The sequence below is a fragment of the Mobula birostris genome, chromosome 16, assembly GCF_030028105.1.
Source record: "Mobula birostris isolate sMobBir1 chromosome 16, sMobBir1.hap1, whole genome shotgun sequence".
Classification (NCBI taxonomy): domain Eukaryota; kingdom Metazoa; phylum Chordata; class Chondrichthyes; order Myliobatiformes; family Myliobatidae; genus Mobula; species Mobula birostris.
In genome coordinates, this window is record NC_092385.1 from 40,741,870 (window position 1) to 40,758,311 (window position 16,442).

General features: G+C 37.8%; 1 protein-coding gene across 5 annotated transcripts in view; it reads right to left on the minus strand.

Annotated features, from left to right (window-relative positions):
• pdzrn3b (PDZ domain containing RING finger 3b) overlaps positions 1 to 16,442 on the minus strand; it is a 257,490-nt gene that overhangs the window by 81,790 nt on the left and 159,258 nt on the right. For 2 of the 5 annotated variants that reach the window (XM_072280596.1, XM_072280595.1), the window contains exon 1: positions 9,892 to 10,157. The exons of the other annotated variants lie outside the window; for them this stretch is intronic. In XM_072280596.1, coding sequence (XP_072136697.1) covers positions 9,892 to 9,957 — 66 coding nt within the window. In that variant the 5' untranslated portion in view covers positions 9,958 to 10,157. Of the gene's footprint in view, positions 1 to 9,891; positions 10,158 to 16,442 lie in introns of those variants that run through there. 5 annotated transcript variants of the gene reach the window in all.

Here is a 16,442-nt window from a genome sequence, read left to right on the forward strand (position 1 = left end):
GGGGTAATAACTGTTCCTGAACCTGGTGGTGCCTGGTGGTGTGGGACCTGAGGCTCCTGTACCTCCCTCTTGATGGCAGCAGTGCCAGAATGGTCCTTGATGATGGATGCTGCTTTCCTGCAACAGCACTCCTTGTAGATATGCTCAATAGTGTGGAGGGCTTTACCCATGATGGACTGGGCTATATCCACCACTTTTTGTAGGCTTTTCCATTAAAGAGCAGTGCTCTTTACATACCAGGCCATGAAGTAACCAGTCAGTATACTCGCCACTGGGCATCTATAGAAGTATGTCAAAGTCTTAGATGACTTGCCAAATCTTTGCAGACTTCTAAGGAAGACCTAGATCCAGGACTGAAATAATAATGTTGAGAATTTAAAGTTGCTGACCCTCTCCACCTCTGATTCACTGATGAGGATTGGCTCATGGATCTCCAAATTCCTCCTTCTGTAGTTAATAATCAATTCCTTGGCTTCAATGACATTGAGTGAGGGGTTGTTATTCAGGTACCATTCATCAGATTTTTAATGTCCCTCCTAGATGTTGATTCATCACCACCAAGCAAACTTATATATGGAATTGGAGCTGTACTTAACTTCAGAGTCATAAGTATAAAGTGAGCAGAGCAGAGGGCTAAGCACACAGCCTCGTGGTGCACCTGTGCTAATGGTCATTGTGGAGGAGGTGTTGTTACCAATCCAAATTGACTGGGGTCTGCAAGTAAATCAAAGATCTAGTTGATAGGTTTTTGATTAGTAAGAGAGTCAAAAGTTATGGGGAGGAGGTAGGAGAATGGGGTTGAGAGGTAAAAATAAATATATCATGATCAAATGGCAGAGCAGGTTTGATAGTCAGAATGGCCTAATTCTGCTCCTAAGTCTTATGATCTTATAAAAAGTATTTTCTGTGTTTAACTATGCATAGGCGTTCTCTAGAAATAGCTTTGTAAAGAAATACAGCAGGGAAAGAAGCTAATTAGCAGATTCATCAAATGAAAATGTACAATAGTTTTGTCACTGTTTCAATATCAAGTATCTTGTGCAGGTTAGAGTTACATTATCTTGAAAAGACTAGAACAAAATATAAAGAATTGCATTTTGTGAACTTCGCTGTATTCTCTAAAGCATCATATCATGCCCACCTTATCAGAAAAGAAAGATAAGTAGTCTGAAATAAAACTGCATGACTGCATTGACCTAAACTATTCCCCCTGTACTAAAGCTTACTTACTATTGGTAAAATAACCCAGTCACAAGTAGGTCTTGAATTATCATGGAAGTTCTGCTAGTCACCTGCAAAAGTTCTGGCAGGAGACTGACAGCCTCTCTAGGGAATGATATGAACAGCTGGAGTTACAGAAGAGATTGGTGGAGGCCCCAAGAAATGTCAGATGCAGAGAGTTCGCTTCGGTGTTCAGTTCATTTCCTTTCCTGGCAGTCTCGTACTCAAGAAGCAGTGAGTGACAGACTCCAATTTTTCCTCCCCAGTGACCTCTGCCACCTGCTTCAGTACATTGGACAGATGTGTGGATGTATCAGGACCATTTAGAAGTGATTGAAATATGAGTCTGCCTATGAAATAAATGAAGATTGATTTAAGATGGAATTTCTAAATCATCCCATCAACACTAATAAGTACTAGATTTAATGGAGAAATTTAAGCTATTGTCTGCCAGTACAGGCTACATTTAGAAATTAAATTCAGACAGACATTGTTAGTAGGATTGGTACTGGTATCTCTTTGTTTAACCTTTCATGCTGTTCAAAAAATCATTCTTTCAAAATATATATTCAGAAATGTGACATCTTGAATTGTACTGTTACAGCATAAAAACAAATGTGTAATACAAATTAGTTCAGTAAAAATAAGAGTGTTTCAAAATTAGTGTTAAGTTTTGTTTATGATAGATGAAAACAACTAATTATTTGAAGAAATGCACAACAGATTGCATAAATGGGATTCATTACCGATATCTAGCAAAATGTTATGACAGAAAAATTAAAACATTTCCTGAACCTTTACTGGGTACTGAGTTTCACAGAGCATGTAATGCTAATAAAAATCTTGTGATAAATTCTTTCAATTGCTCATTAGTTAACTTCAAATACACAAATTAAACTGATTTTTTGATATAGAACTGTGATTAGAAACCATGGCAATGGGGTCAAGAAAACTGCCAAATTTTAGCAAAAAAAAGTGAGATTCATTCCATTTCACTGCACTGTCACAAAAACTGAAAGGTCCACCAACAAAGCACAAACATTACAATATTGACTCAAACAGGAAATTGGAATGTATTTGGAAACCCTAAATAAAGTTCATAATCAAAACCAAGCACTTTATCTCTTTATGCTATTGGATCACATAAATTATTCATGGTCAATTCAGGTGGAAAATTTCAATTGCCAGTTTCTCAAAAATGTCCAATTAAGAAAGGGAATTCTGAGCTACAGACAGGCGCCACCGTCATTAAGGGGCAGTTTCTGAAGATTACAGGTCTCCAGCCTGTCAAACAGAGTCCTTTCTGTAGCTTGAGTAAATCAGTGGCTGTAAAGCTGAAATTAAATACTCTGTGTAAAAGAAAGCTCTTGTGAACTATCACCTTGTTTAAACAAATACCTGACTACTTTAAAGGGATTTTGCTGTGCTCAAGGTAATACTGGTGGTAAAGGGCAGGGTTGAAAATTTCACTTAATTGATTGTGTTCAATGTATTAGCTCATAAAAAAAAACTGTTGAATAGGGAAAAACCGGTAAAATTCTTTTGACTTATTTGAAGAATTGAAACTCACTGGTGCCAGGTGAATTGCAAAAGGCAGCTCCGGAAATCAGACGGAAAACAAGGGGAAGATCTGACAAATCTGTTACAATAACCATCTGTAAAGTTAAAAACCTAATGAAGTGGAAATGCACCTGGCCATGTATGCACCAATTAGGACAGGTGGTAATAGCATAAGCCAGACAACATAGTTAACCTGGTTGTTGATGTGTGCAAGAAAAATCATCATAATTTCACACTTCAAGTATCACGTATGTCCATCAGATATTAAAAAATCTCTAATCCTAATCATTCTTGTAGCCTAATCCAAATAATCTGTTTCAAATTTGTATACATCAGACATTAAATATTGTTTAATATTGCATCATATATGTGTGTCTGTACAAGTTTTTTTGTGCTGATATATATAAAAAATCAACAAATGAGATTCTGGCGCTTTACAGAACCAGATTAATGGACCTCACAAAAATCAATAAACAGGGGAATTTAGTACATAATTCGGCACGGAAGCCAAGAATAATGGGATAAAGCAAACCCTGCAGCCTTAGAGCACAAAAGGTTTAAATGTTATTGTGGAAACTGCACAAGGAGAATAATGAGCTATTATTTTTACAAACCAATAGTATCACTACATGTAAACATTTTTACAAGATAGCTAACAGCTCTAACAACTTTTCCTGTTAAAAGAAAATTAATTTGGCTGGAGTAATGATTATGTTTCCACAAAGAACCAGCAACCTTCAATCTAAACAACTGACATTCGATCAACCAGGGCTGGAGCACCACGTTCCACTCCATTTGGTAGTTTTAAGGTATTTTAGACAGATCTCAAAATCACTCAAGGATGTAAAGCTAAAAATTAAAACAATCCAGAATTTCAAAGAAATCCAGTTGATCAATGAAAACTCAGTCAAAAACAAACCTGCCACTGGAGCATTTTGGACAAAATGCTAAAGCTTTTATTATCCTGAGAAAGAAATGTGTTAAGGAGAGTTCCTGGAAGTACAATGATTTGTAATTCTTTAGAATGGACCATACAAAGAGGATCAAATATACAGTTCATCGTGCTTTACCTCTGCCTTATCCACAAATACTGCTGAAATTCTCTTCATTAAAGCAGCTTGGTGAGTTGCCTGTAATTTATATATGAAGCAATGTGAAGTTAATGGTGCAAAACTACACATTTTTCTCTTGTTGTATATTTAGTTATTAGACTGTTAATCATACAATTCCAGTCACAACACCTACAGCTGACCAAATCATCACAAAACTTAGGCCTAGAAATTCTACTGCTTACTACAACGTTTTTAGGCACTACGCAGAATAATTTTAAGAAGCCTGACTAGTGAATATCATTTGGGACTTTGTTAATTGGAGTTTTGATACAGATATTTTGTGCATATGACACTCATGTCCATGATACCCAGCACCCAACAGTCTTCACAGTAGAACCCCTCCATAACCTTCCCTACAATACCTTACTAGAACACAGGATATTCTTCCCAGTCCCAAACTCTGTCCTCCCAACAAATCTTTCCTTTTCCTTGCCCCATGAATCCAACTGTCTCCTCTGCACAGGTGAGACATTATGAAAGAAAGACATCAATGCAGTTTTGAGCCATTTTCAGACGTACGCATTGCAAAGGGTCTCATGTGCAATTAGTGTCTGGCAACATCACATAAACCAAATCATGCTAAATTTCCCTTTAACTGACAGAGTGAAGCTTGAGGTAGAGCCGTTGGCTCACAGCTCCAGCATCCTAGGTTGGATTCTGACTTCCGGTGTTGTCAGTGTGGAGCTTGTACATTTCCTTGAGATCATTTGGATTTCTCCGGCTACTCCCATTTTCTCCCACATCCCAAAACATTCATGTTAGCACTATAACTGGCCACTGTAAATTTCCCTTCATGTATAGGTGAGTGGCTTCATACTATACGGCTGAATAATTAAAAATTTTAAAAACCTGGTCACATTAGGAGCTCTGACACAGATTGTAACAAATGATACCTAAGTGTTCCTCATTCTCTTTACCACAAATTATTTATTACTGTCACATGTTCAAGTCCATGCAGCGACATGAAAACAAACTCATCATAAAAGTATTTGAGTGCATGACAATCATAAATCTAATAGCATTCAGTCCGGTCTGTCAATCATTTTCTTGATTTTGTCTCCAAATATACCCATAGTTCCCAACAACCAGCAATGCAGCAAACTGTTTACTGTCCCTTTGTTGGCCTTGTCAACAATGATCAGTCTGGTGATTCACTGGAACCAACCCATTCCCTATCCTCATCCAATACCCACACACATCAAATTTCAACAGATGGGAGTGAGAACCTTGGTTGATTACTTCCTTTACAATCTCTAGCTCATAACTATCAAGGAAGACTTTAATATCTTCTACAACTGTTCGGCAGTTTCCTCACACTTGGAGTTTAGAACTTAGAATGAATGTTATTAAGAGAGTTGGTGAGTGGTTTTAAAAATGTGACAGGTTATTTCAAACAAAAATACAAAGCAATGCATCATTGTTCTATATGTTGGTTATAATCAAGGTTTCAGCTAAGAAAAAGCATTGAGTACTGCTGTTTTAATCAATTCTTCTGTTCGTAACAAATTTGGATTACAGTAATTTGATCTATTTATAAGAAATAAAGTGACGACTAAACTTTATATTTTATTTTATATAAAAACAACTTAATTGAGCTTTGTACAGTGACTGGAGTATTCCCTGACACTGTTCAACAATGAGGGGTATGAAGATGTCCAATTTATCCAACATTCAACCATTCAGAATTTGAGGTTACATTCAAAATCTATGTGATTGATTGATCATTACAAACATGATTTAAATTAAGTGCACGTCAATATTTTTGACTATCAAGAGCTTCATATTTAAAATTTTACATTTCTACACATAACTATTTCCCATTCATCAAAAGATCAATCTACATTGCCAGCTTGTGTGCGGTATTCACATCAGAGAGAGTCATCTCCCTTTGCTGCTGTACATACCGGCAAAACAGCTATACTTTTTCAGTTAAACAGGTAACACTTGTAATAGACACATAAAAGCCAGAAGGTATTCCAGATCATTGTAACTTAGTATGTCTTATCTGCTAGTGTTTTCAAAAAATCTCCATATTCCAACTGTACATCAAACGAGTATAAAACACTCAAGTTTTACTCACTGCTAAAACTATTTTCCTTTATGTACCTGTGACAGGTATTTTGGCAGAAAACAGTTGCCCACAATTCTAGGTATCCTCTTGAAGTGATAGATCTGAATAAGCAACAGTTATTTAAGAATAGTGTAACAGCACCCGAGAAATACAACAGTTAAGCACAAAAGATACACTTTTAAGCAGTATCGATTAATTCTATGCACTACCATCCAGTTATCCATCAATGTACTTTTATATAACAATGATAGCTTTTACTGAAACTGGATGTAAAAGATCTTCAATACACACTTCCTTCATGTAAAATATGGATATCTTTGGTTGAATGCAAGATTTGCAAGTTCAATATGACCAGAGGAATTGAAAGCAATGTCAGCAATGAAAGCAATGTACAGTGAGGTCATCTTAAGTATATTGAGGTTATTTTCCCACATGTGGTCATTCAGAATGATGTTCCTGCTGGAAGTAATCCAATATTCTATCTGCCCATAATGTGAAATGGCATCAGTGCCAGCTATTTAATTTTCCACATTGTCCAACCACTAGAATCAGCAGGGAACTCATAGGAAAAAAACTGGTCAGTTGTTCTAATGAGCTTCTTTCTAATTCCCCTCAGAGGTGCTAGATTCAAAGTTGTATTCATCAAACCATGAACATTTCTCTGTGACAAAGTACCTCCATTATATTGAATGAACAAAAAACTCAACACATGGAGGCTAACAAATGTAAGATACATTTAATTTATAATGTAAAAGATGAGAGGCATCTGTCAGAGACTTACTTGAAAACTCAAGGGCATTCAGGGACATTTTGAATATTTAAATCATGCCATCAATTCCCCAGAGGTGATATGAAGGATGTTACAAAACATTGGTGTCATTGCAACACAATAGCTTCAGGATGGAATAGAAATGTTAAATAAATAGGTATTCAAAAATTGTGAATTATCTTTGCCAGCTCATTCTTCAGGCTCTTAGACAGATTACCTAATGCACAAATTCAATTTTCACTGCAAAATGAAATTAACAGTAATTGTAATTGATAAACATTTATACGTTCGTACTTCTCATCAAAGGCAACTATTAATCTAACACAAATTATTGTTATAAAGATGTAGAGTTCAAACTTAAGTAATTATTGTTTAGTACTTTCAATGTCAGTGCTTGCAAATTAAACAGAATGACAAGATAATATACTTTGGGATATAAGGAGACCATTCAGTCATCAAGTCTATGCTGGCTCCTTTTGAGTAAGATGTTCCCTCACTCTTGAAAGCTTTGCAGAAAAACTTTAGAACACGAGGACCCCTGAATAGCCATGACAGAAAATCCAGTAATAAGGACTGATTAAATTTAAAAAGAATGCACATTGCAAGTCACGTGGAACACAATAAAGAAATGGGAAAACTGAAAAAGATTCAGAATTTCAGAAGCAAATGCAAAAAAAAAGCGATCATTAGAGGGATAATCGACCCCCAGAAGCACAGAAAGATGCAAGTAAAGAAAACATCCACAGTCCTAAAACTATTCTAAAGCCTGATAAAATAATAAGGATTCATTTACTCGAGCAAAGGACAAAGAAAAATTTCCACAATATGCACCAGCATATTTGACACTGATTTCAGAAAGACTGCAAAGTTTAATTGTGGAGTAACACCTTTAGGAAGTTCCAAATTAAATGACATAGGCAAAACCATAATTCTGTATATGACAATGAAATTATGTGAGCTAAAATTCAGACAATTTGAACTTTGGAAATGTCAATTAAATCATAACCCACCAGGAAAATGGAAAGACAGTGACAGTAAAAAGACGCCAAAAGTTATTAAATTAGCTAAAATGTATTTGCAAAAGTGGCAAATAACAAAATGTGATTAAACATAGTAATCTCATGAACTAGTAGTGGGGAGTGGGGAACGGTCTGCAGGGAAGGGATGAAGATACTGCAACAAAATACCAAAAAAGAAACATACATGATGTTGCATAGTGGAAGCAACTTTATTGTTCCTCTCAAGAACAATATTTAACATCAGACTGCTGAATAGGATAACCAAAAGTGCAGATAAGGGAATATATGACAGGGAGGACTAATTTAGAAACAGTTACATGATGATTGACATTTTGCAATATTATAGTGTGAAACTACTAACAACTTCCATTAATTTTGAAAATGGTTTTCATTGCCAAAGGCTTAAACTGTGCCAAAATTTTTAAATATTATTGGTTTCCTTTGATTATGCAAATCTCAGCACTTCCAGGTGGGATAAAGTGGAATGTTGGCTTAAAAATAATCAATAGGAATATAGGATTCTTTGAAAAAACATTATTGATAGAAGTCAATACAATCAGACTGTGAGCTGAGTAGCAGTTAGTGAAGGAACAAACCCGAAAACAAATAACACAAATACAATATAGTCTTACAAAATCATAACACATCAATGACAAAGTCTTATCCATGTCACCATTTGTCATGGAAACTTGGCCAATGCCAAAGCTTTGGGGAAAGAATCTATTTAAAAAAAAATCTAACTTATGAACAAGATAATTAGTTGGGATGATTTTAACATGCTCAACAAAATAATTTATTTCCCCAAAATCAACTACTGGAGCACAAATTTTTAAATTGACTTAATCTTGTCCTTATTAAGATTGTGGTAAAACAGAGAGCGAAGAATCTAATGTCAGCTGGGAAAAGTTGAAGCAGCTAACAAACAATGGAAGAAGAGGAGGCTGGGTTTGCTTCCTGCATCTCAATATTCAAAGTATTTATGGCAACTGTTGTCATTTCCACTTTAAAATTGCACTTTACCACCACGTGCTTTGTATCCTTGGATCAGCTATTATTTGACTGTATTCTTTGAACAATGAGTAGTAGATTGACTGGAGATGATCTAGTGTTTAGATACTTACGTCTATGGTGAATGTCACATTTTTATATATTTGTACAATAAAAAGCAGTAAATGTATAATAGTTTTAATTGTAAAATCAAATGCACTGATACAGAATATTATTTTCTCAGTGACATTCCATTCAAATATTTACATCATTAAGTAAATTTGGCTATAAAACCTTGTTTCTGAAAACATAGAAAATTCAGAAGAGAACACACTTAAATACCTTTGTAATATTTTTTAAATAGCTTGAAAGCCTTTATTCAGACAATGCAATGCTTTAAACATTAAGTGCTATTGTCAGCTGCCTGCTTGAGTTACAGTGCCACCCACTGCTGTAAAACAGACATTACAATTGGTTAGAGGCAGTACACACATATTGTCCCGATGTGTAAGCATTTGAAGAGCAACACAGGCAAGCCATTTTTTCCCACCAGATTACAACTGAAAACAAGTACGAGTTAATCTGTTATGAAACACACACACACACACACACACACATACACACACACACACACACACACAAGGACTTTAAAATTAAAAGCATTATGGTATGCTTATGAAAGAGTTGATCCAGATTTTATTATTCACTTGGGACTTCTCTTATTCTTGGGGCATAAGTAATTACGCTGCTTATATGCTTAACGTACTTGCTGATGACAAACTTCAGACTCCCAACCACAAACATTGAGATAGAGAACCTCAAAATACTTTATGTAGAAACTATAAATGTCAAAGGCATATTTAGCACTCTGCACAAGATACATTGATGAAATCACAATATCCACACAATAATAAAATCCCAATTAAAATCTCATTCTACAATATTCAGGCTACTGAATGATCATATTTCTTGTTATGGTCACAGATAATAACAAAGAAAGGCAGTAACTTCAACTGAACAGTAAAGAATGTAAAAAAATTATTGAAAATCCTGCTTCCATCACGTTTACAAACTTATTAGTTTAAATAGGATCAAACAGACTTCCTACTTTAAATTTCAATAACACATGCAAAGTAAAAGAACCAAGATTACCTGGCAAACTTCATATAGCAGTTTGTACTGTTCTTTTTTCTGCAGAGAGCACAAATTGCATCCCATGTTGGAAAAATTTGTGAGAAAGCCTTCCTCGTCCAGTTCTTTTCCTTAAAATGGTTCAGTTAACTGTCATTCATGTGGATGTCACTTCAAGTAACCTAGGTGAATCACGTCAGCTGAGACAAATTACACTGGTAGCAGAGATAGCCCAGGTCACAGAAAGCAACTGCCCCCTTCTCTCACTCTCTCAGTTGCTCACTCTAACGCTTCCTCCTCTGCTTTAGTCAAGCTGCTGAATCGTGCTTCAGCGCACACTATATAGACTGCTGCTCATGCATATTAATAAGCCCTCATTGATTATTCATGACAAGTCATGATACAGGAGGTCATAATTGTTGACTATGATAGATGAAATTTCCCTAATTAAGAATCAACTGCTCTATTTTGGCAAAATATCATGACAAATATTAACACCTCTTATGTTTGAAGTCGAGCTTTCACCGGCTGTTACAAAGAAATGATAGGGTCCTCACTTGCGTTCCACGCTGACTTTATTATGCTTCATCTGTACACAATTAAGAAAGGCAATTTATCGGAAAGCATATTTGTAACAGAATGTTAATTACAAGGGGTATTTGACTTCCATATCATAAAAACATCGCTGTTTTGCATACTGAGCAATTTTGTTTTAACATAAATAACTTACTTGTGAAATAGTGTAGAAATTGTTTTTACTACAGCAATTCTTGCTTGTAACTTAATGTCTTGCATCATAGTTTTCCTGACCAGAGATAAGTGAGGGTCTCCAGACCATGAAAATCTTACGGATTCCTCAAAATGAGGAAACCTCCACAGGATAAATGCACATTACGAAATGCCATTACATCAGTCTGTGCCTCGAAATCTAACTTAGTGGAATTATTCTACATACAACTACAATCCTAATTAATCTTTTTGTTCAGAGCTCAGAGGATTTCAGTTTGGGAAAGGATTAAATATAAACAAACCATCGGCTATTCTAATAATTCTTATTGTATTAATTGGCATATATCTCGTTACTTAGCCCATCAGTTCCTGTGAATACTTATCAATGGATATAGCAGTGAACTTACTAAACCAAACAGCGTTCAGATACTGTAACTTGTAGGTTTAGGATTTTGTGACATCCATTAGTCTAACAAGCTTTAGAAGGAAGAAGACATTGTAATCTGTCTTTAGCCAGGGAGAGATAATGCTTTTATGGAAAAAGATAGCAAGCAGGAATGGAGTGTTGAAAACGATAGTTCCATATAACTGATATTGCAGTATTGTATGAGTGTCACATTTAATCCACAAGATCCCATGAATGTGAAAAATACTGTCTGTATCTCCAATTCTACCATGTGGTTCCTAAGACACTGATTCATTTGGGAGCGAATAGCACAGGTACACCCCTGTCTTCATGAGAGAGCATAGATTATCACCAGTGGTAAGCTAGTACATGTTTGGAGGCATTACTTTCAAGTACAGATCATTAAGGACTTCTACCGTCTGCACCATACTCTCCTCTCATTTCCGCCATCAGGAACTTGACATACAGGAGCTTGAAGATCCACACCTCAAAGTTCACCTACAGCTTCTTTCCCACTGCCATCATGCTCTTGAACAAATTTGCAAAACCCTAATTCTACTTTGGACAATATTTCCCCCAATTTTCACTAATGCCATTATGTCTACTTTTGTTTGATTTGTAAGTTATGCATAACTTATGTTAATTTAATATTATTTATGTTTGTCATGTTTGTAATGTATTGTGCAACAAAAACAAAATTGTCATGACATTTATACCCTGGGCATGCAGGCCCACGACACCAAACTTGAACTTGAATGACACGAACTTGAACAACTGCTTAGCAACAAACAGACACCTTTTAAGGCATGTTACGGAATCAATATACATAAAGGACATCAGGGGCCTGGCCATGATCTGAAGAGGAAAAAAGGGTTTGGTCTGAGCAGTCAGTACAGGAAAGGAGTCAGGTTGTTAAAACCATCACGTGCAGCCAGTGGTTGATGGAGGAAGGCCAATTTTGATAGTAACATAAAGGATCTGGCAAGTGTGGATTGGGTCTGGCAAAGGTATACTTGGGAAATGGGAGGCCTTCAAAAGTGAAATTTTGGGAGTACAAAGCTTGTATGTGCTTGTCAGAATAAAAGGTAAGGATAACAGGTTTTGGGAGCCATAGTTTTTGAGAGATATTGAGGCCGTGGTTAAGAAGCAAGTGAATAGGTGTAGAGCAGGTATAAGCAAATGGGGTACTTGAGGAGCACTAGAAATACAAAAGAACACTTGGGAAGGAAATCATGAGAGCTAAAAGAAGATGAGGTTGCTCGAGCAGACAAGGTGAAAGAGAATCCTAAGGACTTCTACAGATCTATTAAAAGCAAAAGGATAGCAAAGGACAAAATTATCCTCTGGAAGATCAGAGTGGTAACTATGGTGGAGATTCTAAATGGACTTTTTGCATTTGCATTTACTTGTGAGACGGACACAGAGTCTATAGATGAGGCAATGCAGCAGCAAGGTTATGGGCCCTACACAAGTTACGGAGTCTGCAAATTAGATTGGATCCCAGGGCCTGACAATATGTTCCTTTAGATCATTTGGGAGGCTAGTGCAGAAATTGCATGGGCAGAAGCAGAGATATTTAAAACAACCTTAGCCACAGATGAGATGCTGGAAGACTGGAGGATAGCTAATGTTGTTCAATTGTTTACAAAAGGCTTTAAGAACAAATCAAGAAATTATAGGCTGATGAGTCTGACATCAGTAACGGGAAAGTTATTGGAGGATATTCTAAGGGACCAGATATATAATTAATTGGACAGTCAGGGACTGATTAGAGATGGTCAACATGGCTTTGTGCATAGTAAATCATGTCTAAACAATCTTATTGAGTTTTTCTAAGAGATCACCAGAAAAGTTGATGAATGTAAGGCAGTGGGTGTTGTCTACATAGACTTTAGCAAGGCCTTTGACAAGTTTCTGCATGGGAGGTTGGTGAAGAAGGTTCAGATGCTTGATATTTGAGATGAGGTAGAGAAATGAATTAGAAATTGGCCTCATGGAAGAAACTAGAGAGTGGTTGTAGATTGCTGCCTTTCTGACTGGAGGCTTGAGACTAGTGGTGTGCTGCAAGGATCGGTGCTGGGCCCGTTGTTGTTTGTCATCTATTTCAACAGTCTGAATGATAATGTGGTAAACTGGATCAGCAAATTTGCAGATGACACCAAGGTTGGGGGTGTAGTGGACAGTGAGGAAGACTATTAAAGTTGCAGCAGGATCTAGATCAGCTGTAAAAAAATAGGTTGAAAAATGGCAGATGGAATTTAATGCAGACAAGTGTGAGGTGTTGCACTTTGGAAGATTCAGCCAGCGTATGTCTTACACGGTGAGCAGCTGGGCACAAAGGAGTGTGACAGGACAGAGGGATCTGGGAATATAGATCCACAATTCCTTGAAAGTGGCATCACAGGTAGATAGGGTCATAAAGAAAGTTTTTGGCCCATTGGCCTTCATAAAGCAATGTATTGAGTACAGGAGTTGGGATGCTATGTTGAAGTTGTATAAGAAGTTGATGAGGCCAAATTTGGAGTATTGTGGTCAGATTTCGTCACCTACGTGCAGAAAGAAATTCAACTAAGATTGAAAGAGTGCAAAGAAAATTTACAGGGAATTTGCCAAGACTTGAGGACCTGAGTTGTAGGGAAAGGTTGAGAACATTTGGACTTTATTCCCTAGAATGTAGAAGTTTGAGAGTATTTGATAGAGGTACACAAAATTATGAGGGCACAGATAGGGAAAATGCATGTAGGCTTTATCCACTGAAGTTGGGTGAGCCTCCAACTAGAGGCCATGGATTAAGGATGAAAGTTGAAATGTTTCAGGAGAACTTGAGAGAAAACATCTTTACTCAGAGGGTGGTGAGAGTGTGAAATAAGCTGCCAGCAGAAGTGGGTTTGATTTCAGCATTTAAGAGAAATTTGGATAGGTATATGGATGGGAAGGGTATGGAGGGTTATGGTCTGCGTGCAAGTGGTTGGGACTAGGCAGATTAATGGTTTGGCACAGACTAAATGGGCCAAATGGTCTGTTTCTGTGCTATAGTGTTCTATAAGTTTATTTCAGGTCTAAGTGATGCGAGAAAAGGTCTGCTGCAATACACAGAACGATGAGCGAACTTAGTGGCTCAGGCAGAATCTATGGAGGACAATGGACAGCCGACGTTTCAGGTTGAAACCCTTCATCAGGACTCGAAAGAGGGTAGATAGCTAGTACAGGGAGTTGAGAGGAGGGGTTGGAGGAAGAGCTGGCAGTTAATAGGGGAATCTCGGTAAGAACAGTAATAGGCAGGGAAGTGGCGCGGTGGGGATGGGTGGAAGGTGGGGATGACATAAAAAAGTGGAAACTGATATGTGGAAGTGGCAAAAGCCTGAAGAAGATAGAATCCTATAGAAGAGGATAGTGGACTATGGCATAAAGGGAAAGAGGTGAAGAGGGGAACTGAAGGAAGGGATGAGTGGTTGATAGGTAGATTGAGAAGATGGGAGAAAGAGAAGGGCAATGGGGGCAGTGGGATTAAATAAAAGAGGACAAAGCGAATGGTTACTAGAAGTTAGAGAATCAACATTTATGCCATCAGGTTGGAGATTACCAAGGCAGAATATGAAGTGCTCTTCCTCTGAACTGTGTCAAGCCTCATCTTACAAACAAGAGAAAATCAGCAGATGCTGGAAATCCAAACAACACACACAAAATTCCGGAGGAACGCAGCAGGCCAGACAGCAACTGTGGAAAAAAGTACAGTCGACGTTTCGAGCCAAGACCCTTCGACAGGACTGCCAAAGTCCTGCCGAAGTGTTTCGGCCTGAAATGTCGACTGTACTTTTCTCCATAGATGCTGCCTGGCCTGCTGAGTTCCTCCAGCATTTTGTGTGTGTTGCAAGCCTCATGTTAGCAGTAGAGGAGGCTGTGGACAAAGATTTCAGTGTGGAAGTGGAAACTGATATTAGAATTAAAATGGCCGGACACTGGGAAATCCTAGCTGCTATGGCAGATGGAGTAAAGATACTCAGCAATGCTAAACTCACTTTATACTTATGACTGTGAGTCTAAGCACAGCTCCAGTGTCATATCTAAGTTTGCTGATGATACCACTGTTGTCTGCTGAATCAAGGGTGGTGACAAATCAGCATACAGGAGGGAGATTGAAAATCTGGCAGAGTTGTGCCACTCAACAACCCCTCAACGTCAACAAAACCAAGGAGATGATTACTGACTTCAGGAGGAGAAAACCAAAGGTCCATGACCCAGTCCTCATCGGGGATCAGATGCAGAGAGGGTCAGCAACGTTAAGTTCCTCTGTGTTGTCTTTTCAGAGGATTTGTCCTGGGCCAAGCACGTAAGTGCCATTATGAAGAGAGCGATGTAGCATCTCTACTTTCTTAGAGGTTTGCTTAGATTCAGTATAACATCTAAAACTTTGACAAACTTCAATGGACGTGTGGTAGAGAGTATATTGACTGGTTATATCACAGCCTGGTATGGAAACACCAATGCTCTTGTACAGAAAAGCCTGCAAAAGGTAGTGGATATGACCCAGTCCATCACGGTAAAGTACTTGAAACGCTGTCACAAGAATACTGTATCCATCATCAAGGACCCCTACCCTCTAGGCCAAGTTCTCTTCTCGCTGCTGCCATCGGGAAGAAGGTCCAAGAGCCTAAGGACCTGCACCACCAGGTTCAGGAACAGTTTTTACCTCTCAAGCATCAAGCTCTTGGACCAGTGGGGCTAACTTCACTTGCCCATCACTGAACTGCTCCCCAAGAAATGGACTCACTTTCAAAGGACTCTTCAGTCTATGTTCTCATTATTGATTGCTGATTTTTTTCCTCTTCTTTTTGTATTTGCAGTTTGTTGTTTTTTTATGCACAGTGTTTGTTGTCCACCTTGTTGGGACTGGTTTTTCATTGATTATATTGTGTTTCTTGTATTTACTGAGATTGCCCACAAGGAAAGGTATCTCAAGGCTGTATATGGTGACATATATGCACTTTGATAATAATTTACTTTGAACATTGAAGCAATCCCACAATCTGCGTCGAGCTCACTGACATAGAGTAGGTCATAAGAGCACTTGGTACATTAAAAGACGCCAATGGATCTGCATGTGAAGGGCTACCTCACCTGGAAGAACTGCTTAGGGCCCTGAATGGTGATGGGAGAGGTACTGGAACATTTAGTGTGGTCGTAGGGTCTCTTTTTCCACAGATGCTGCCTGACTAACATTTCCTGTTTTTTTTCCAGTGGCACGGTAGCATAGCAGTTAGCGTATAGTGCCAGTGACCTGGGTTTAATCCACCGCTGTTTGTAAGGAGTTGTACTGTATGGATTTCCTCTGGGTGCTCTGGTTACCTCCCACATTCCAAAGGTGTATGAATTAGTAGGTTAATTGGTCACACGGGTGTAATTGGACGATGTGGATTCTTTGGGCAGGGAGATGGTT